This window comes from Equus quagga, chromosome 10, assembly GCF_021613505.1.
Source record: "Equus quagga isolate Etosha38 chromosome 10, UCLA_HA_Equagga_1.0, whole genome shotgun sequence".
Taxonomy (NCBI): domain Eukaryota; kingdom Metazoa; phylum Chordata; class Mammalia; order Perissodactyla; family Equidae; genus Equus; species Equus quagga.
The window spans coordinates 14,706,832-14,730,545 of record NC_060276.1 but is presented as its reverse complement, the minus strand read 5'-3'; the positions used below and the strand labels follow the sequence as shown (position 1 = coordinate 14,730,545).

The window sequence follows — 23,714 nt, the reverse complement described above, 5'->3', positions numbered from 1 at the left end:
TTGATGGATGAAAGGATAAAGAAATTGTGATATACATACAATGGAATATTATTCAGCCATAAAAAAGAACGGAATTTTGCCATTTTGGATAACATGGATGAACATTGAGGGCATTATGCTAAGTGAAATAAGTCAGACAAAGAAAGACAAATACCATATGATCTCACTTATACCTATGTGAAAGCTAACCCCCCCCACCCACAAAAACCCCAACAACATCAAAAAACTAGAGCTAATGGATACAGAGAACAGATTGGTGATTGCCAGAGGTGGGGGGGGGGGGGGGGGGGGGCAAATGGGTGAAGGGGGTTAAAAAGTACAAACTTTCAGCTATAAAATAAATGTTATGAGGAGGTAGTACAGAGCACGGTGACTGTAGTTAGTAACACTGTATTGTATATTTGAAAGTTTCTGAGAGTAAATCTTAAAAGTTTTCATCATCAGAAGAAAAAATTTTGTAACTGTGTATGGTGGTGGAAGTTAACCAGACTTATTTTGGTGATCCTTTTCAATGATTCCTATAATACAGGGATATATGTATCCTTTTGATAACAAGTTGATATTGGTGGAGAAATATGATTCTCAGTCAGAAACTTTACAATAGCAAGGGAAAAACTAAAACTCTCTGCTCTCACCATATCACAGAGCATATAAATTAGAAGAATAATTACTCAAATGAAAAACTTAAACCTCAAAGTGTTAAACCTGTGAAATCAAGCTATTTCAATGGCTGCCTCGCTATATGAAAGTGGTGGGTGTGAAAAGAAGGAGAAGATACACAGTTAACAATCGACTAGTGGAGGAGGCAGACAGGACTCTCATACATTGTGAAAGTGACAAATCAGAGGTATACGTAGGGTACAGCGGGAGTACATACAAGGGGCACTTAATCCAACTGTGTGTATGTGTATGTGTGGATGGTACATGTGTGGAGTCGGGGGCTGTCAGGGAAGATTTGCTGGGAAAAGTAACTTTTAAATTAAGATCTGAAATATATCAGCAAGGTTCCAGCCAAGCAAAAGATAGGAAAGAGGGTGCCAGAATCAGCAGAGCATACTAGACTAACGAACAGTAGGGATCAATTATTTTGTTCAGAGGCTAGAGAGAACAGCCTCTTAGTGTAACTGAAAGTAGTTCTCTGGAGCAGGAGCAGAGAAGAGAATGATTGTCGGAGTGGACCCCCTCACCGCCCTGTCCTTCCCCCCAGCTGAGGTTTGAAACTGGAGAGGTATATGTAATCAAGCAGGTCTTTCTAACCAAAGTTTGGACTTAATCCTTGAGGCAACGGAGAGCCAGTAGAAGATTTTTCAACTTTTTATTTCAGGAAAATTTTAGATTTACAGAAGTGTTGCTAAAACAATACAGAGGTCTCCTATACTTTTCACCTAGCTTCACTTAATGTGAACATCTTACCTAACCATGGTACAATGATCAAACTAAGAAATCAATGTTGGTACAATACTATTAACTAAACTAGAGACTTTATTCAAATTCACCAATTTTCCCACTAATGGACTTTTTCTGTGCCAGGATCCAGTCCAGTACTCCACACTGCATTGTCGTCCAGTGATGGATTCTAAAGAGGAGTGTGACGTGATTAGATTTACATTACGAATTTGAGAGAAACATACTTAGATTTGGGGGAACTGGGAAGGAAAAGTGAATCAAGGCATGAAGCCCAAGGGATAAGCTAGTCTGGTCCTTTCTGCACACTATGAAAGGTGTGATCTGCCCTCTGGAGCTGACACACTGGCCCATCCTGGCACTTTAGTTCCCTTTTTGATGTTCCACTATGCTGATTTAGAAACGTGGTGTAAATAAAGCATGATTCCACTGGATCACAGTATTCCTTTGCTCCACTACTTAATTTTGGCCTGTACACATTAAAGTGAACTGGAAAAAGGATGAGAACCATAGCTCAGATATCTTTAATTCCAAATGGTTAGAAACATGAAAAAAAATTAACTATTAAAGACCTAGTAGTTGCATTAGTCTGTTTTATACATTTTCTTTAACGTGGCCTGAAGCACCTACTTTTGTGATGTGCCATTCCTTGTCTTCTCTGCTTTGACAAAATTGTTTGAGTGACATCACATATCACAAGTTTCATGGTTAAATCTCTCTATGCACCACTGTCAAACATACGTCCTAACCTGAGATTCATATGCTTCACTCAATTTTTTTCTTGCTTATTTCTGAAACATTCATAGTTGATGTAGCTGGAAATTTAATGGCTACATCATGAAATGAGTTTATTTCTGTTTTTATTACCAAACATTTTTCACTTTTTCTTTTTTTTTGGTGAGGAATATTGGCCCTGAGCTAACATCTGTGCCAATCTTCCTTCATTTTATGTGCAATGCTGCCACAGCATGGCTTGATGAACAGTGCTAGGTCTGCGCCTGGGATCTGAACCTGTGAACCCTGGGCCCCAGAAGCAGAGCATGTGAACTTCACTACTATGCCACCAGGCCAGCCCCTTTACTTTCTTTTAGTACTATTATATTTGAGAACTATATTAGATAACAGGAGACTTGCTTCCTAGCCTCAACTTGGTCATCTATTAACTGTATGACCTTGGACAAGCAAATTAACTTCTCTTGGCCTCAGTTACCTCACATAAAACAACTACCCTGCCTACCGCACATGGTCACTGGGAGGATTTTGTGAAATAATGGATGGGCAAGAACTTTGCAAACTCGACTGCTACATAAATAAAGGGGGTATTATCCTTGTTATCTACACTTACTCTCAGCTTTTGATTTCTTTTCTTTTTTTTTTTTTTGCTGAGGAAGATTCACCCTGTGCTAACATCCATGCCGATCTTCCTCTTTTTTTTAGTATGTGGGCTGCCAGCACAGCATGGCCACTAACAGTGTGGTGTAGGTCTGTGCCTGGGAACCAAACCCGGGCCACCAAAGCACAGTGAGCTGAATTTAACCACTATGCCACCAGGGCTGGCCCCTCTTTTGATTTCTAAATGAAGTAAAATATACAAAAATGCCTATGACAGTGTAAGTTACATGGTATTCATTCATCCATCTTTTCATTTATTCTGAATCTATGCATTGTGCTCTTGTTAAGTGCCTGAGTCTGTGCTAGGGCTATGAAGATAAGGAAGAAATGGATCCTGTGCTCAAGAAGCTTACTTTCAGTAGAGGGAGAGAGCAAATAAGTAAGCCAATAAAATGACTAAAGTTTTCTTCACCTTTACACCAAAATACCCCTAATGGCACAGGGGGGAGAATCCATGTCTCTCTGGAGTTTGGGGCATAGACTACATTAAGGAATTAATTTCTTCAAAAAAATTTTTTTTAAAGATTGGCACCTGAGCTAACAACTGTTGCCAATCTTGTTTTTTTTTCTGCTTTATCTCCCCAAGTCCCCCCGGTACATATCTTAGTTGCAGGTCCTTCTAGCTGTGGCATGTGGGATGCCACCTCAATGTGGCCCGACGAGCGGTGCCATGTCCATGCCCAGGATCCAAACCAGTGAAATCCTGGGTCGCTGCAGCGGAGCGCGCGAACTTAACCACTCAGCCACGGGCCGGGCCCCAAATTTTATCTTTTAAAAGCCTTGCAAATTTTGCATTCCACACCACAATATAGCCCTGTTTACTTGTTGTTTCTTTTTTTTACACAGCAACCAACCAAGTGAGGTTTATTCTGAAAATACAAGGCCGATTCAATATTTCAAAACCAATGTAATGCATCATATTAATAGTCTTAAGAAGAAACACATGATCATATCAAATGATACCAAAAATTTGATAAAATTCAATATCAGGTCATGATAAAAACTCTCAGCAAACTAGGAAGAGAAGGGAACTTCTTTAACCCAATAAAGGGCAGCTACAAAAAGCCTATAGCTAATATCATGGTTAATGGTGAAAGACTGAATGCTTTCCCCTTAAGATGGAGAACAAGGAAAGGATGTCCACTCTCACCACTTCTAGTCACCATTATATTGGAAATCAACTATAATGGATTGTGCAACAAGACAAGAAAAAGAAACGAAAGGCGTACAAATTGGAAAGGAAGAAATAAAACTGTCCCAATTTGCATACAACCTGAGAAGGTGTACAGGGCTGGCCAGAGGCGGCAGGCAGGCCTCACTCTGGAAGAGGTCTTCAAACTGGCGCGTGGGGGGAGAGCAGGCCTTCCTGTTGGGCAAAGCCAGGTCTGTCTAGTGGGTGACTGCCGCAAGGCTGCCCTGGGGCTTCTGCATCTTGAAGGGGGGGATGAGGAAGCGAAAGATAAACTCTGAGAGCACCTGCAGCAGCAGAGAATGTGCTGGAATGGGCCACCTCCATCTCCGATCTCCAGGTTCAGCAGGTGGCTGGAACTGGTGACAATCACACACTGGTGATGCCAGGAGGGTTGTGTGTTTTTGATCAGAATGGGGACGTAGCCTTTGGTGATGCTTCACTTCTTGAGGTTAACAGACAAGGCCGGGCAGGGAGCTTTAATAGAAGACCTCAATGGCACCGTTGGAGTTATACAGGGTGAGGATAGTGATGAGGCAAAAGGGATCACAAACATGCTGACTGCTCCTCTTTCCTGCTTCTTATCTGTCTCTGGCATCAGCGGAGGGGCGGGGGCGGGGGTCTTGTAGGTGACCTGGGTGGCACACCTCCCCCGGGGAGCGCCAGACACCCCACGGTCCCCTCACTTGGCAAGAGCCACCTGGCTCGTAGGCAGCCCCGTCCCACAGCAGTCCTGGCCGGCTGGGTCCTAGTGCAGCTGCTTAGCGCCAGCGCAGGCCTGGGAGACTGGTGGAGCATCCTGTTTAACACACACGCTTTTTCATCCAAAGGCAGACCACAGAGCAATGGTAATGCAGTGGTGAAACACAAGATTTTTATTCAAGCTCTGGTTGCTTCCAGCCGTGACCACTCTCACGCTTCCTAGCTCCCTTTTCCTGTTCCCCTTCTCAAAGGTGGTGTCCCATCTGATGGAGTTGTCCTGTCCTCCAAATCTTTGCCAGGCCCTCTCCGATTCTCTTGGTCAAGTTCAATCTTTTCACACTCACAACTCCCCTAATTCCGATAGTTCTGACATTTTCTCCTTCATTTCTCCTACAACTTTTCCTACCTCTCTAGTCCAAGAGTTAACTCGCTAAGTTTCTCCATGCCTCTGCTAATGGCCAGCTCATTGCCTTCGTTGTGTCTTGAATCGCGGTCTGCCAACCAGCAGAAGACGCAGACCTCTTGGAGCAGGGAACTTGGACAGAAAGGCACTTGGCGAGGCGCACACGTCTCAGCATAAACAAATGACCTCTTGTTCTCCAAAGCTGTGGAGACACAAGGAGGAATAATAAGAAGTTCTTCTCCTATCTTTGTCCTATGATACCTACAATTCTCTCTAGGTCCAAACACAAGCACTTTTCATTATAGGACGGCACAAGGAGCAGGAGCTATGGGCGACGAGGATTCTTACGGAGGTCGCAAAGTAAGATCCCCGCCGCTAAGATAAAGAAAACTTTCCTTCAAAATCTAAGAGCAACCCCCGCTTTCTCCTCCCCCCTATTCTTCAGTCTTTCCCCCTTTCTTCCTCCAGACCTGCACTGTCCAGTAGAAATATAAGGCGAGCCACAGATGTAATTTTAAATGTTCTAGGAGACACATTTTAAAAATAAAAAGAAACAGGTGAAATTAATTTTAATAACGTTTTATTGAACTCAATAGATCGCAAATACTATCATTTGAACATGTAATCAATATAAGAATGGAGTGTTTTGTGTTCTTTTTATCGTGCAGTCTTTGAAACTCGGTGTGCATTTTACATTTACTGAACATCAATTTCGGACTAGATACATTTCAAGCGACTAATACCCACCATAGCGGGCAGCAAGGCCCTGGAAGTCCCCCTCTTCCCCCTTCCTACCCCGAAACCTCGGCCGCGAGAAATGAAGATGGCGGGACGGTTAGTACTGCTACTTTGGGGCTGAGAGAGGCAAAATCGTGAGGATGGGAGACCCTGTGATGTTGAGATGTTGAGAGCTCCCAAGCAGCCTCCCCTGCTCTCCCCACCCCCCCAGCTCCACGAGGCATCGCCGGAACCGCGGGAAAGCGCTGAGCTGCCCAACGTGGGGGTTGGGGTGGGGCGGAGGGGCGGGGGGCGGGGTGGAAGGCGTGGTGGGGACCCGCGCGCATGCGTACCGCGCGCGCTCACAAATGCAGCCCGGCGCCGTAGCAACCGGGTTCCAAGCCAGCGTCTCGCTCAATAAGTGGCCTTCCCGGGAGTTCTAGTCCCACCACCCGGTCTCGGCTCTTCCCTGTCCACGGTTCTTCCTTGTTGTTTTTGCTTCTTCCCTCCACTAGTTCCGATCTAACCCATGGTGTGTGTCCCCGAGCGCTGAGCCAGCTCCTAAAATGAGTACTTGTGGTTTCCGCGTGGGAACCAACCTCTGGCGCCTCCGGTCTGCCCTCCCCAGGCTGCTGCTAGGGCTGGGGCTGCTCGTGGGGCTCCAGGGCCCGCCCTGCGCTGCTTTCTACCTTCCTGGGTTGGCTCCGGTCAACTTCTGCGAGGCGGACCGAGAGACTGCAGCCTGCAAGGTGAGGACCACAGAGGGAGTGAGCTATGAGGGGAAGGCTTCGGGTAGGGGCATAGGGCACACCGGGGATGCTTAAGCCCTCTCTGGGGATGTGTTTCAGGGTCTCAGCCTCTGTGCCTCGCGCTTGGGTGGATCCGGATCTCCCTGATGCTTTTCCCCTCCCTCTCGGCTCCTCCCCCTGCCTCCTCGGCTCCTCCTCCTCCTCCCTCACAGCTCCTCCTTTTCCTCTTTTTCTCTCGGCCCCTTTCCCTCGGTCTAGGCTGCTTCTCTTCCCCTCCCTCTTGGCTCCGCCCCCTCCCTTACACTCTTCCCTTTTGGCTCCGCCCCCCTCTCAGCCCGCCCTCTCCCCTATCTTGCTTCCTGTCTCTCCTCCTCCTCCTCTTTCGGCCAACTCCCTCTCAGCTTCTCCTCTCTTTTGGTTCCTCCCCATCCCCCTCTCTTCTTGGCTGCTCCTCCTCCTCTATCACAGTCCTCCCCCCACTTCCCCCTCCTCTTGGGCTCGTTCCTCTCCCTCTCAGCGTCCTCTCTCTCCTCCTCCCTTCTTCCCCTCCCTATTGTCCCCGTTATACAATCAGACTCCCTTTCAAGATTCACCTACTGTGGGCTTTGTTGGATACGTCCCCGCCATGTTTCTGTCACCCCTCACTCCTGTGGCCTCACACTTTTACCTCCTTAATTCTTCTTAATTCGCTTTGGTTTCCCCTGGGCTCTTTCTCCGCAAACACCAAGATAATATTATTTACCTCTCAGACTTGTGAGAATAAAATGAGACAACGTATGAAAAGCACTGACGACAGCACTTGGCACACAGTAAGCTTTCAATAAGTGGTAACTGTTATCACTGGTGATTTTCTTTAGCCAGAGATATCTGGCCCAATTCCTTTTCCGCGTGTCCCCCAATCTCCGGTAATTTCTTGACTTCCTTCTTTGGCAGCCTTGTTTTTGTAACTGTAAGCTGACTCAAAACAATTTGTTTTTGCAAGTAATCGATTCAAAAGGTCATAAGGCATGAGACATTTTCTGACCCCTAGTTGCCTCATCTGGTATATGGGGGAGTGTTCTGGTAGAAGGCCCCGCAAAGGCACTATAAAGTTGAGAACAGTGCTGGGTGTGCTGTGACTATAGCCTTCGCCACCTGGAAAGTTCCAGGGGTTTTTAAAGGCCAGTTCTAGGTGCAGCAAGTTTGCTCTTAAAAAACCTGGAGCTTGCCTTTTCCTGTGAGAAGTACTGATAGCAATGTTTTGAACCAACATCTTGCCAAACACATGTAATATAAGAAATGGCACTTAAAAATATATCTGCCTTTTCCCTGACTGGCGATACCTGGTCCTGGCTCTTTATTCTTTATTTCAGCAGGCGTCCTCACAAGAAACATGATCTTTAACCATAACAAGTGTGTGGAATTTCTTTTCTGTAAGCTCTTTTCTTTTTAGGCTGCTCCTCACATCCCTAGATGCAGTCTGCTTTTTGTTCTGAGATTGCACCTTCTCTCTTTTGGTGAGTCTCTCCTTTTTATGCTTAACACTCCAAACTTCCCTAATTTGGTAGTGTCCAGCTCCTTGATTTTTTTTAGTTTTTAAATTTTTACAATTACAAAAGCAGTAACAGCCAACCCTGATGGCCTAGTGGTTAACGTTCGGCACTCGCTGCTTCGGGGAGCTGGGTTCGTTTGGGGCTGCAGAACCACACCACCCCTCTGTCAGTTGCCATGCTGCAGTGGAGGCTCACATAGAACTAGAAGGACGTACAACGAGGATATACAGCCATGCACTGGGGCTTTGGGGAGGAAAAAAAAAAAAGCAGTAGCATGCATGGTAGGTGGTTAGAAAATGCATATAGGCAAAAATAAGAAAAGAAAAACATTTCTAACAACTAGAGAATTCCACTGTTGATACCTTAGCTGGTATTCTAAATTTTTTTCTATGCATGTTCATACCCACGTATATTTTTAATAGACTTTTTTAAAGAGCAGTTTTAGGTTCACTTTAGGTTCAATTTAGTTTTAGGTTCAACTTAGTAAAATTGAGCAGAAAGTATAAAGTTCCTATGTACCCCTGCCCCCACACTTGCATAGCTTCCCCCATTATCAACACCTCCCAGTTGATGAACCTACATTGACACATCATTGTCACCCAAAGTCCATGGTTTACATTACTGTTCACTCTTGGTATTTTGCATCCTATGAGTTTGGGAAAATGTATAATGACATGTATCCATCGTTATAACAACTTACAGAATAACTTCACTGCCCTAAAAGTCCTCTATGCTCTCTGCCTCTTCATCCTTCCCTCCCTTTAAGCCTTGACAACCACTGATCTATTTACTGTCTCCATAGTTTTGCCTTTTCCAGAGTGTCATATAGTTGGAATCACACAGTATGCAGCCTTTTCAGATTGGCTTCTTTCACTTAGTAATATGCATTGAAGGCTCCTCTATGTCTTTTCATGGCTTGATTGCTCCCTTCTCTCTAGTGCTCAATAATATTCCATTGTCTGGATATATCACAGTTCACTATCTATTCACCTACTCTGAAGTACATCTTGGTTGCTTCCAACTTTTGGCAATTATGAATAAAGCTACTATAAACATTGTGTGCAGGTTTTTGTGTGGACATAAGTTTTCAACTCCTTTGGGTAAATAGCAAGGAGCGTGATTCCTGGTTGATATGGTACGAATATGTTTAGTTTTGCAAGAAATCACTGAACTGTCTTCCAAAGTGACTGTACCATTTTACATTCCCACCAGCAATGAAGAAGAGTCCACATACATTTTTTTATTGAGGTGACATTGGTCTATAACATTATGTAAATTTCAGGTGTACATCATTATATTTCGACTTCTGTATAGACTACATCACGTTCACCACCAAAAGTCTAGTTTCCATTCATCACCATATAAATGTCCCCCTTTACCCCTTTCACCCTCCCGCCACCCCCCTTCCTCTTTGGCAACCACCAATCTGTTCTCTGTATCTATGTGTTTGTTTACTGCTGTTGCCCACATGCATTTTTAATCCAAATAAAATCATAGCGTGCACGTTATTTTGTAACTTTCACTTTTCTGTTAACAACTCCATCTTTCCACATCAATACATTTTTATCTCATCTATTACCTAGTTCATAGTCAGCGTTCCCCAGCTATTGCCAAAATAGCCAAACCACAATCCAATCTAGGACCACAAATTGCATCTGTTTGTTATATTCTTATAGCTCTTTTATTTTTATTTATTTTTTTTCTAAAGATTTTATTTTTCCTTTTTCTCCCAAAGCCTCCTGGTACATAGTTGTGTACTTTTAGTTGTGGGTCCTTCTAGTTGTGGCATGTGGGGTGCCGCCTCAGTTTGGCCCAATGAGCGGTGCCATGTCCGCACCCAGGATCTGAACCAGCAAAATCCTGGGCCGCCACAGTGGAGCGCACGAACTTAACCACTCGGCCACGGGGCTGGCCCCTCTTATAGCTCTTTTAATCAAGCACAGTTCCCCCTTGTTCTTTTCATAACACTGACTTATAAAAGAGACCAGTCTGGGGGCCAGCCTAGTGGTGCAGCAGTTAAGTTTGCATGTTCCACTTTGGTGGCCACGGGGTTTGCCAGTTTGGATCCCGGGTGTGGACCTACACACTGCTTGTCAGGTCATGCTGTGGCAGGTATCCCACATATAAAGTGGAGGACGATGGGCACAGATGTTAGCTCAGGGCCAGTCTTCCTCAGCAAAAAGAGAGGAGGATTGGTGGCAGATATTAGCTCAGAGCTAATATTCCTCAAAAATAAAATAAAATAAGATGACTTTAGAAAAAAAAAAGAGACCAGTCTGTTTTTCCGGTGGACTGTGCCTCCTCCAGGATTTGTGTTTGCTGCCTTGTGATGACATTTAGCTTGGTTTAATGGTTAAACTTGAACCCTTTGGAAAGTAATTTGAAATATGTATCAGAGTCTACAAAAATGTTCATCCCCCTTGATTGTAATGATCCCTCTTAGAATAATATGCAAGGACACAGGCAGATGAGAAGTTTTCTCTGTGAATGTCTAGCTCTGTGGGTCCTTGCGTCACATAGTGCCCCTCCATGGGGGACGCCAGTATTATCAGTTTCTTGTGTATCCTTCTAGGGATTTTATGAATATACAAACAAATATGTATTTATATTCTTTTTTCTTCCTTTTTTTTTACATGGATGGTAGCGTACTGTTCTTATCTTCGTGTACCTTTATTCATTTAACAATATAGCCTGGAGATTGTTTTATATCATTGCACAAAGAACATCCTCATTCTTTTATAATGGTTGCATAGCATTCTGTTATAAGGATGTGCTGTAATTGATTTACATAGTCCCTTATTTATGTATTTAGCTTGTTTCCATTCTCTTGATCTTACCAAACATTGCTGACTGTGGGAATATATCTGTAGAATAAATTTCTAGGAATGGAATTGCTGGGTCAAAGAATATATGAACTTAACAATTTTGATATTGCCAAAGTGCCCTCCATAGAGGTTGTATTACTTTACACTCCTGCCAACAGTAGGGGAGAGTGCCTGTTTCTCCACACCTTGACAACGTGTTATCAACCTTTTAGATCTTTGACAATCTGATCATTGAAAAATTGTGTGTTGTGATTTTAATTTGCATTGCTTTTATTAGGAATCTTTTTTATTGATAATTTTTTCGTGTAATTAAAAGCCATTTGTACTTTCTTTTCTGTGAACTTTCTGTATGTCCTTCGCTCATTTTTCTATTAGGTTAAACATTTTAAAAATTGATTTGTGGGAACTCTTAAATCAGGAAACTAGTCCCTTGCCTGTGACATCCTTTTTCCAAGTTTGTCAGTTGTCTTTTGGTTTTGCTTATTGTGGGTTTTTTTTTTTTTTTGCCATTTAGAAAAATTGGCTTTTATTCTAATGTATCAATTTTTTTTATGGCTTCTGAGTTTTGTGCCCTGTTTTGGAAGGTCTTTCCCATGTCAGTAAGACTATAAAATAATTCTCCCATGGTTTCTTCTGTTGCTTTTATGGTTTAAATTTTAACATGTAAATAAGATTTCCTGGTTTAATATATGAGATAGGGATCCAACTTAACTTTTTTTTCCCAGATCACTGACCAGTTGTCTTAACACCGTTTATTGAATAATCTATCTTTTCTCCACTTGATTTGAGAAACCATCAAGTTCCTTTAAATATAGTAAGCTCCAAATATGCATTTTAAAATATAGTTCAAATCTTATATACTTTGTCAATTTTGGGACTTTAGATGAGAACTATTATCCTTAATTATCTTCTATCTTCTTAGAAACTTTTGCCTATTCACCTTTATAAAACTATAACTGATATATGTTGCTAGTGCTCAATTTCTGATTAGATTTCACTGAGTGCAGACACAATTCTCTGGTTTCACAGAGTTATAGTAAGGCTATTTATATTTGTTCCCAAACTTGGTAATTTTCTACATCCTCTTTTTAAAAAAATCTAACCATAGAGTAAAGATGATAGTAGATGTTCAGTTTTTTTTATTAATGTTACGATAGATTACAACCTTGTGAGATTTCAGTTGTACATTATTGTTAGTCATGTTGTGGGTACACCTCTTCCCCCTTTGTGCCCTCCCCCCACCCCCCCCTTTTCCCTGGTAACCACCGATCAGATCTCCTTGTCAATATGTTAACTTCCACCTATGAGTGGAGTCATATAGAGTTTGTCTTTCTCTGACTGGCTTATTTTGCTTAACATAATACCCTCGAGGTCCATCCACGTTGCTGCGAATGGGCCAATTTTGTCTTTTTTTATGGCTGAGTAGTATTCCATTGTGTATATATACCATATCTTCTTTATCCAATCATCAGTTTCTGGGCATGTAGGTTGGTTCCACGTCTTGGCTATTGTAAATAATGCTGCGATGAACATAGGGGTGCAAGGGACTCTTGGGATTTCTGATCTCAGGTTCTTAGGATAGATACCCAGTAATGGGATGGCTGGGTCATAGGGTATTTCTATTTGTAACTTTTTGAGAAATCTCCATACTGTTTTCCATAGTGGCTGTACTAGTTTGCATTCCCACCAACAGTGTATGAGGGTTCCTTTTTCTCCACAACCTCTCCAACATTTGTCGCTCTTGGTTTTGAATGTTTTTGCCAATCTAACGGGGGTAAGGTGATATCTTAGTGTAGTTTTGATTTGCATTTCCCTGATGATTAGCGATGATGAACATCTTTTCATGTGTCTATTGGCCATATTTATATTAGATGTTCAGTTTTTTAAAAAAACAGTGTATGGAATTTTGAAAAGGATAAAGTGATTACCCAAGATCTGCTGTTTTAGTGATTTGAAAAATCCTATCTGGTAAATTCTCAAGAACACAGCTGAGACCCAGGAAAGTAAGCAAAAATGTCCCATGAAGAGTCAGGATGGACGTGATAATTTTCCTATGCTCACTCTCATGCTCTCAGACAGTCTTTGCAATATAGTTTTAACAAATCTGGTTACTTATTCCACATATTGAGGGCTTGCTCTCTAGCAGATTAGGGGGGAAAATAGAAGGGAGAGGAGGCATACTCACAACTGACAGCCAAAAAGAAAGAGACGTAAAGTCTTTACAAACAAGTTTTAAGTTCTTTGGTAGGGGTGAGGGGGTGCGGGTGGCAGGGGTGTGGGTAGTCATCTATTGCCATTTAGTTTTGGGGCAAATAGCTCGTCTTACCTCATTTGATACTGAAGCTGTCACAGACTCAAAGCAAGTGCAATGATTGATGTTCAAAATGACCCTGAGTCATCAAGCAAGGTTAAATGGTGATTATCATTTTCTGTTTAAGATAGGAAAGAGTGAAAGGAATTTTAGCATGTTTCTTATAAAATTGGCTAAAATAAGACAGAAAGCACTTACGCAATAACTTAATTTTTTTATTTATATTTTTTATTTATTTATTTTTTTTTTTGAGGAAGATTAGCCCTGAGCTAACTGCTGCCAATCCTCCTCTTTTTGCTGAGGAAGACTGGACCTGAGCTAACATCCGTGCCCATCTTCCTCTACTTTTCCTTTTTTTATGTGGGATGCCTACCACAGCATGGCTTTTGCCAAGCGGTGCCGTGTCTGGACCCGGGATCCAAGCCGGTGAACCCCGGGCCGCTGAGAAGCGGAACATGTGAACTTAGCCGCTGCACCACCGGCCGGCCCCAACGCAATAACTTTAATTATCTCAAGTTCTTAACCTGAGTTCAATGGATTCCAGGAACTAGGAAGCCTCTTAAAACTGAACAGAGAATTTGGTGACTGTGTGTGCTTTTCTGGGGAGAGGGGCCATAGCTTTCATCATATTCTCAAAAGGTTCTATAATTAAAAAAGCTTACGAACAACTGAGATATCTGAAAAATTTATGTGTTCAGAGAACCCAGTGATGCCAGATAAATGAAATGTTATGAACTTATAGCTATACTGTGTTATAAATTTATAGCACTGAACTAAGTTATAAATTTGTAACTATACAGTTATAAATTGATGGGAACAATAGACCCAATTACCTTTCAATTACTTCATTATGTATTTTGCAAGCGCTCCCTTGTTTTGCTTTGTATTATTAATGGATTTTTTTTCCTTCTTATAGTCATCAATAGCACTGTTTGTAAACAGACTGGACTCAGTGGAATCTGTCCTACCGTATGAATATAATACGTAAGTTATAAGTATTATAATTATACCTGATATAATTGATATAATTGTGTTAAAATGTGCCTTAAGTTGTTAAAGATAGTGAATGAAAGCCCCGGATGTATTAAGAAATGTGGTGGTAATATTGTAATAAAGATAACATGAAAAAAAAGATTAGAAGAGAGAGCTTTCGATGGGAGACAAGTGCTTAAAATATTAGGAAGTTGCCATACTTGATTTTTCTTTCTAAGAAAGGCAAATTATAAATTTACTACACTTTGAACTTTTAAGAAAATATCTTTGCGGAGTTTTAGCTTATTTCCAAAACATGGAATCGGTTTTATAGTAAGATTTTTAATGGATGAAGGTGTTTAGTTTAGTAGTGAGCAGTTATTATATAATCACGATTAAGTATAATCAATCATTTGAGAATAACAACAAATGATGTACTTTTTAGAAAAAATGATTGTAGTTCCCGTTGGTATTAACTTATTTACACTAATAAAGCAGAAATAAAATCAGGTCTAATTTTCATTAAGATACCAGGTGTAAATGTAGGGTGTTAGTATGCATATTTAAAATATTTCACAGGCCTACCATTTATTTTGTCTTCTAATTAAGCCATTTTATATTCAAATTTACTTAAAAGTAGTTGTGATTCTTTTCACCCAGTAACCGTTTGATTTGTGAGTGTGTGGGAATGTGTTTGGGGGGGATCTTATTTTTTTAAGTTTTCCTTTGATCAGAACTGATAATTACAGTTTCTAAATGTCTCAGGTTAGAATTAGTACAGGCTTTAAACTATTGTTTGCTAATTTTTACATAATTTGAAGTTTGACCCTGTAGTTTTTTTTTTTTTTTGAAGAAAACTGGCCCTGAGCTAACATCTATGCCCATCTTCCTCTACTTTATATGTGGGATGCCTGCCACAGCATGGCTTGACAAGCAGTGCATAGGTCCATGCCCAGGATCTGAACCAGCAAACCCTAGGCCACCGAATTGGAACGTGTGAACTTAACGACTGCACCACCAGGCCGGCCCCCATTAGTTTTTTTTTAAGATTGTGATTACCGGGGCTGGCCCTGTGGCCGAGTGGTTAAGTTCGCGCTCTCCGCTGCAGGCGGCCCAGTGTTTTGTTGGTTCGAATTCTGGGCACGGACATGGCCCTCCTCATCAAACCACGCTGAGACAGCGTCCCACATGCCACAACTAGAAGGTCCCACAACGAAGAATATCCAACTATGTACTGGGGGGCTTTGGGGAGAAAAAGGAAAAAAATAAAATCTTAAAAAAAAAACTTTCTTAGAAAAAAAAAAAAAGATTGTGATTACCTACATGACAAAAGTCAAGAGCAGTACCATAAGCATTTTAAATAATTAATTCATAATTATCAGAGGTTAAACAATCTAAAGAGAAATATTTAATGAGGTCTATAAATCATAATTAGACACATTCTGGGTCATATTTTTAGAAGCATCTATCATTAACAGTGGAGAGGCTAGATAGATGACAAAGACTAATTTTTTTGCTGATGTTTTTATCTTACTTAAACCTCTCCTCTTTTAGCTTTGACTTCTGTCAAGACTCTGAAAAGAAAAGTCCTTCTGAAAACCTTGGACAAGTACTATTTGGAGAACAAATAACATCCTCTCCTTATCAGGTTATTCAGCCGACCTTGTTATTAAATCTTATTTTAACATGAATCTTCTCAAAACTGACTACCCATAATTGTGGCAAAGAGTCTTTGTTTTAAAAGGAGGTGGAGAGAAAGAAAAGGAAGTAGAATGTAGTGTTGCCAGGAGAATGCATTGCTATATGCTCTTTAAGTCATTTGCGTTAGTTTGTGGTTCCACATCAAGGTTTTACCTTTCAAGTTTTATTTTTGCTTTTGAAAGAAAAAAGTTTAATTTATTGTTCTTGCATATTTTGGGTAGGGTAATATAAGCAGATATAATTGGACTCTCAGTATCTATTGATATTGCATTCAATATCATAATAGATATGGGGATAGAGTAAGGATGTTTTCATAAGCAGTTATGATTATGAAAGCATTAACTTTCTTCTTCTTTTTTTTCCAGCTTCATTGAAGTATAATTGAAGCACAATAAACTGCACATATTGAAAGTGTATAATTTGGTCAATTTTAATATATATATATACACTCGTGAAATCACCAGGCATTAGCTTCTTTTAAAACTTTTTTTTGGAAATAATTATAGATTTACAGAAAGCTACAAAAAGAATAAACAGTGAGGTCTCGTGGACCCTTTACCTATGTTTGCCCAATGGGAACATCTTGCATGACTGTAGTACAATATCAAAACCAGGGAATTGACATTGGTACAATGCATAGAGTTTATTCAGATTTCACTAGTTTTACATGCACTCATTTGTATGTATGTGTGTGTATGTGTGAGGAAGAGATTCTTTACAGTTTTTTCACCTGTGCACATTCGTGTACCCAGCACCACAATCAATACACAGCATAGTTCCATGACCACAAGGCTCCCTCATGCTGCCCATTTATAGCCACCCCCAACCCCTCCTCCACATTCCTTAGCCCTGACAAACCCTAATCTCTTCTCTATTTCTATAGTGTTACTTCAATAATGTTATACGAATGGAATCACACAGTATGTAACCTTTCTGGGCCTAGCTTTTTTCACTCAGCACATTCCCTTGAGATCCATCCAGGTTGTTGTGTGTATCTGGAGTTCATGCTTTTTTGTTGCTGAGTAGTATTCCATGGTATGGATGTGCCAGTTTAACTATTCACCTCACTGAAGGACATTTGGATTGCTTCTAGCTTTTGACTGTTATGAATAAAACTGCTATGAACGTTTATGTGTAGGTTTTTTGTGCAGATAGCTTTTCATTTTTCTGAGATAACCACCCAAGAGTGTAATCACTGAATGAAATGATAATTGCACATTTAGTGTTGTAACAAACTGCCTGTTTTTCAGAGTGGCTATACTGTTTTACCTTCCCAGCAGCAAAGTATGAGTGATCCAGGTTCTCTGCATCCTTGTCAGCGCTTGGTGGTGGTGTTTTTTATTTGAGTCACTCTGATAGGTGCGTCTCATTGATTTAATTTGCATTTTCCTAATGGCTAATGATGTTGAACATCTTTTCCTGTGCTTATTTGCCATCCATATACTCTCTTGAGTGAAATGTCTCCCCTTTTGCCCATTTTCTGTTTGGATTGTTTTGTTCTTTTACTGTTGAATTTTCAGAGTTCTTTATATATTCTAGACAAGATTCCTTTGTTGCAACAGTAGTTTGCCAACGGTTTCTCCCAGTCTGTAGCTTGCATTTTCATCCTCTTAACGGTCTTTCACAAAGCAAAAGTTTTTAATTTTTATGTGGTCCAATTATCAAGTTTTCTTTTTATGGATTAGGCTTTTGGTGTTAAGTCTAAGAAGACTTTGCACAGCCTTAGGTGTTGAAGATTTTCTTCTATGCTTTATTCTCAAAGTTTTATTATTTTACTTTACATTTACACCTGTGATCCATTTTGAGTTATTTTTTTGTATATAGTGCGGTGTTTGGATTGAATTTTATTTAGTTTTGCCTGTAGATGCCCAGTTGCTTCAGCACTGTTTGTTGGAAGGACCATCCCTCCTCCGTTGAATTGCTCGTGCCCCTTTGTAAGCCAATCATGTGAGCGTAGCTGTGGAGGTCTAGTTCTGGCTTCTTTATTGATCTCTTCCGTTGATTTGTGTGTTGGGCATTAGCTTTTCAATGATTAACGTTGCACACAGTACCCCTGTGGAGTACCATTGTCCTAACAGGAAAGTGTGCCTTATCAAGAAATGCTGTCCCTTGGACTGAAGAAACATGACAGTGTTGTTTCAGCCATGTTAACTCAGTTGCTGATAGGGAGTTTTTTGTTAATATTTGTATGATTTTAGCATATGAGTTGATAACTCTTTTTTCATAGTTTATTCTTGCTCATTATTTCCAGAGTAATAACACTGGCACTTTACCTTGATAATCCCCGATAGCTGGACCTTATAAAGAAAAGCTTTCATATTAAAAGTATCAAATATTTTATTACCACTTTTTGGTAATGGCTTTATTGAGAGATAATTCACATACCAAATAATTGACCCACTTAAAGTGTCCAATTCAATTATTTGTAGTATATTCACAGAGTTGTGTAACCATCACTGCAATCAATTTTATTATCACATTTAAATGAAGGATTCTATATCAGGGTAGTCTTTAGGAAGCTACAGAGTGGATTTTCCATCCCACCTTATGTATTATTGAAGAAGGCAAATTCTGTTCAGTGGTGAAAGCATTGTGTGTGTGTGTGTGTCTGTGTCTAGTGTAATCATTTCAGGTATGAATTGAAACTTAGAGGAGGTAGTGTTGAGGATGATAGCATACTGAAGTCTCTGAAGAAAAGTTTTATCTGTAAGGTAAAGTGCTTATTTTGTGACATTTGATTTATAAAATCGAGTCAAATCTCTTAATATTTTTAATTCTTTCTTAACAGTTTTCTTTTAACAAGACAGAAACATGTGTAAAAGTTTGTGTAAAATCTTATGATATAGCAAATGAAGACCAAATGAAAAAGCTAGCTTTTTTGAAGAAAGGAATAGAACTGAGTTATCAACATCACTGGTAGGTTTGGCGTCTGAAATAACGTGACTTAATCTTTCAATTATTTTCAGAAGTAGTTTTAATAGATACTTGGAATTGTATACTATTTTTTGTGACTTAACTTTGATTAAAAATTTGAGCTTAAATATATTTAAGATGATTTTAGTATTGCTTGATGTGAAATACTCATTAAATCTTTTATTTGAAAAATGTTTATATATAGGATTATTGATAATATGCCAGTAATATGGTGTCGTGATATGGAAGATGGACAAAAGTACTGCACACCAGGATTTCCAATAGGATGTTTTATTACTGAAGGTGGCTTATCGAAAGATGCTTGCGTTATCAATGTAAGTGTTGAGAGCTTACCATAGAAATATTAGAATGTTGCTTCACTTACAGTTTGCTTTCTGTTAGAGTCACTTAGCGAAAATTAATGAGACAGCTACCATCTTCTAGGTTTTGTGCCAGGTGTTGGGGATACAAAGAGAAGTAGACGTGGTCCCTGTCCTCTAGAAGTTCACAGTAGGGAGATAGACATGTAAACAAATCAATGCAATAAAATGTATGTAATAGGAGACTAAGGGGCAAGGAGGATATAATGGAGGGAATGAAAAAGTATTTGTCAGATAAATGGGTGCGTGAGCATTTCTAGTAGGGAAATCAGTGTGGTCAAGAGCTTGGAAGTCTGAAACAGCATGCTGTGATTAGGGGACTATGAGTAGTCAAGCATGTCTGTGGCATAAGTTTTGGGATTTGGGGGGTACAGCTAGAGATGAAGCCATAAAGGGGGTAGGCAGAAGCTAGATGGTGGAGGGAGGTCCTGTATGCTATGGTAAGGAAAGTAGCATTGAATACCTGTTATGTGCCAGGAGCAATGTTATAGTACTCTATATGCGGTGACTAATTTAATGCTCAGAACAGCCCTGTTGCTAGAATCTACTACTGCCATTTTACAGATGAACGAAATCTCAGAGAGGGTAAGTGACTTGACTAGGGGCGTACAACTAGTAAGTGGCAGAGGTAAGACTCCAACTCAGATCTTTTTAGCTTGGGAGTCCCAGTCACACTGTGTTTGAAATCTGTCTTGTGGTTCTCACACTATCTTCTGCTGGGCCCTAGGGTAACAAGTGTTCCGGGGCTGCCGTGGAGGCTAACCAAGTGGCCAAATGGGCATGGAAGAGCTCAACCAGGGCAGCTCTGCTTTTAATCTATGTTAAACGTGGACACTTGATGTGGATCAATGATGGGGACAGGGAGAGGGAGGAACACAGGATGACTGCTGGGTTTCTGGCTTGGTTGTCTAACTCATGGTACTCTGAACTGTTTCTTTGCGGAGAAAAGGTAGTATTTCTTAAATTTCAGTCGTTCATGCACCACCTTGGTGATTTCTGCCTTATCTGCGGCACCCATATTATTATTTATATATTTTTAAAAATCCATAATTCAACTTAATTTATAAAGGAAACTATAATATCCCAGAAATTACAGGTTTTGTGTACTACTTATATTTTTTATTCACCTAATTTCAAGTAAACAGATAAAGAAGTAGAGTACAAATTGTTTTTTCGTCTACTACCTAAAATTATATTGTATATCCTCAGGGATATGTGTTCTTCACAATGGGAAACATTGAGATAGGGAATATGGGAGGAGAAGTGCGAACAGCTGCTTAATTGAGAATTCTTTTAAAGTAAGGGGAGAGTGGCAGAAGAGAGGAGTTAATCAACAGGAGGAATTTGATTAATATAGCCTGTATTTGATACTATATATGAAAGTGGGTTCTTTGGGACCATTTAAAGACCACGTCTTTGAAGATCAAGTCTGGGGAGAATAACTAGACCAATAGTATGTAAGAGCCCCAGTTGGCCAGAGTAGCACTAATTTTTATTAACATTTGTGGGGTGCCACCCTAAAATTACCAAGGTTAGGTAAAACCAGCAGTTGCCTTTTGTTACCCTTTTTATATATAGAAGGACCCTTACTTGTAAATTTTCTTGTATATTTTTATTTTAAGGATATTTATTTTGGATGGATGTTGATGTCCTCCTCCTTCCCCCTTTTGCACATAGGCTGTCTTTCATTGCAAAATTAAAGCTATAGGCAAGTTTCGAAAAACGTGTTTATAGTGTAATTGATCTTTTTTGCATAAATAATTGTATCAGCCATTCTCAAAGTGAGGTCTTGGGCTCTCTGAGAACTTTTCAGGGAGTCTGCAAGGTCAAAGCTATTTTCATAATAATATTAAGATGTTATTTGCCTTCTTTAGTCTCATTCTTTTGTGAGTGTACGGTGGAATTTTCCAGAGGCTATATGAAGTGTGATGATGTCATCACTCTGAAGGCCAATGGAGTGTGTGCTTCTGTATTCTTGTGTTTTAAAATTTTCTCATTTTAAGTTCGAATGTGGTCAATGTGGATAGATATAACTCACAGAAACAAAAACTCTTTAGGGTCCTTGATAATTTTTAAGAGTGGGAGTCCTGAGACTAAAAAGTTTGAGAACTGCTGAATTAGATGTTTAGAATCAAAGTGGCAAATATGGTTGTCTGATCAATAGGCAGGTGTGTTTTTGTTTTAAGATTCATTAAGTACATTCACATTGTGACACCACCACCACCATGATTACAAAAGTAACCCGTTTGTAAAAACCTCATACAACACAGAGGGATAAAGAGTATGAAGTGAGAGGGGTTGGCCCCGTGGCCGAGTGGTTAAGTTCTCGCGCTCCGCTGCAGGTGACCCAGTGTTTCGTCAGTTCGAATCCTGGGCGCGGACATGGCACTGCTCATCAGACCACGCTGAGGCAGCGTCCCATATGCCACAACTAGAAGGACCCACAACTAAGAATATACAACTGTGTACCGGGGGGCTTTGGGGAGAAAAAGGGAAAAAATAAAATCTTTAAATTAAAAAAAAAAGAGTATGAAGTGAGAGTCTCCCCATAATCCTCAATTTTAATAGATTCTTTTTATGTGTATACAATTTTTTAATTGAAGTGAGATTATAATATATATATTTCTGTATTCTGCTTCTTTGTCTTTACTTAGAAATTTATAAAGGACTTCTTTCCATGTTCAATATGCATATTATATATACAGAGAGAGAGAGAATACAGGAGTGAGAAAGTGTTTACAATTTTAAATAGTTTCATAGTATTCCATTGTATGGATGGATTATAATTTTTCATTTATTCCATCATGATTTAGTGTTTTCAGTTTTTGTTAATAATGCTGCAGTGAATATTCTTTTACCTCTTTGAGTTTCATCTATAAAATGGGAATAAGAATAGTATATAGCCCATAGGGTTATTGTGAGCATAAATAGGATACTTGTAAAGTGCTTGGAGTGGTGTCGAATACGTAGTAGGCACTCAATAAATGATAGTTATTGTACAAACATCTGTGTACTCTTGTCTAATTATTACCTTAAGATAAATTCATATTAGTGTAATTGCTGGGTCAAAGGATATGGACTTTAAGAAAACCCCTTTTTGTTGTAAAATACAGATACAGAAATCCACACAGAACAGATATAAAGTTTAATGAATTATTATAAGGGAAACACCTTTGTAAACCCCAGCCAGGTGAAGAAATAGAATTTGGCCAGCCACCCCAGAAGGTATCCATGTATTCCTACCCGTTACACCACCCTTCCCCTGAAGTAACCCCTATCCTAACTTTTATCCTAATCACTTCCTTGAGTTTCTTTTATAGTTTTATCACCCGAGTACACATTCCTAGACACTGTAGTTTAGACTTCGCCATTTTCGATATCTTTTTTCAATATTTTATTATGAGCATTTTCAAACACACAGAAAAGTTGAATGTATCATATACCCAGCACCTACGTTCTACAATTAGCATTTTTCTATGTTAGAGTTTTCACATATCTGTCCATTTGACCTCCCTGTATTATTTATCCAAACAATGGTGTATGTTCCTCTGTCCTTTATATCCTGCAAATTGGCAGATGGATGCAGCAGCTTGATCAGAGTCAGGTTTGCTCTCTTTGGTGAGATAAGGTAGCGATGTATTCTTTCATCAGGAGGCACATGATGTGTCTCTTTTTTAAAAGTAGATTTATTATTTAGAGTGGTTTTAGGTTCAAAGAAAAATTGAGCAGCAAATACAGAGATTTCCATGTCCACCCTGCCCTTACACATGCATTGCCTCCCCTATCAATTTCACTCCCCAGAGTGTGGTACATTAGTTATAATTGGTGAACCTTTATTGATACACCATTATCACCCAAAGACGATAGTTGACATTAGGGTTTACTCTTGATGTTGTACATTTTATGGGTTTGGACAAATGTATAATGACATGTGTCCATTGTAACAGTCTCATACAGAGTAGTTTCAGTGCCCTAAAAATCTTCTGGGCTCCACGTGTTCATCCCTCGCTCCCCTCAACCTAATGTCTTTTTGTCTCTTTTTGTTGTGATGCGTGGATCTATTAATTCACTAGAGGTCATACACACTGGAGAAACGAGCTGTGGAGTGAGCTCCCATCAACCAGGAAACGAAACCCTTTTCCCTTGCAATGTCTGTCCAGCGCCCTCTACTGACAAAGCCTCATTCAGTGCTAGCTTGCAAAGGAAAAGTGTTTAAAATATTTGAAGGGCCACATACTTTTCAGAGACGTCAAAAAGCATGAATTTGGAGATGAGAGACAATAAGTCAGTGACTGGCACACCTTACGCGCATGTACGATCACTACTCTGATGAGAGAGAGCCCTCTGTGGATCTCCAGAAATCTCTGTGCAGCTCTCTTCCCTCTGGTGCTCTCCCCACAAAATCTAGCCCCTTTGGCCTCTCTAGACTTTGAACTTTGTCTTCTCAGTTCCTGGAACTGCAGGGCTCTGCTTGGGTACCTTTTCCCTGCACTACAGCCTGGAAATGCTCTCTGGGAAGGAAGC

General features: G+C 40.2%; 1 protein-coding gene across 4 annotated transcripts in view; it reads left to right on the top strand.

Annotated features, from left to right (window-relative positions):
- Positions 1-6,189: 6,189 nt before the first annotated feature.
- The window catches only part of LOC124245918 (transmembrane 9 superfamily member 2-like), a 97,666-nt gene continuing 80,141 nt past the window's right edge, over positions 6,190-23,714 (top strand). For all 4 annotated transcript variants that reach the window (XM_046673743.1, XM_046673741.1, XM_046673744.1 and 1 more), the window contains exons 1-5: positions 6,190-6,556; positions 14,141-14,208; positions 15,751-15,844; positions 18,686-18,813; positions 19,016-19,145. In XM_046673743.1, the coding sequence (XP_046529699.1) occupies positions 6,374-6,556; positions 14,141-14,208; positions 15,751-15,844; positions 18,686-18,813; positions 19,016-19,145 (603 nt within the window). In that variant the 5' untranslated portion in view covers positions 6,190-6,373. The remainder of the gene's footprint in view (positions 6,557-14,140; positions 14,209-15,750; positions 15,845-18,685; positions 18,814-19,015; positions 19,146-23,714) is intronic.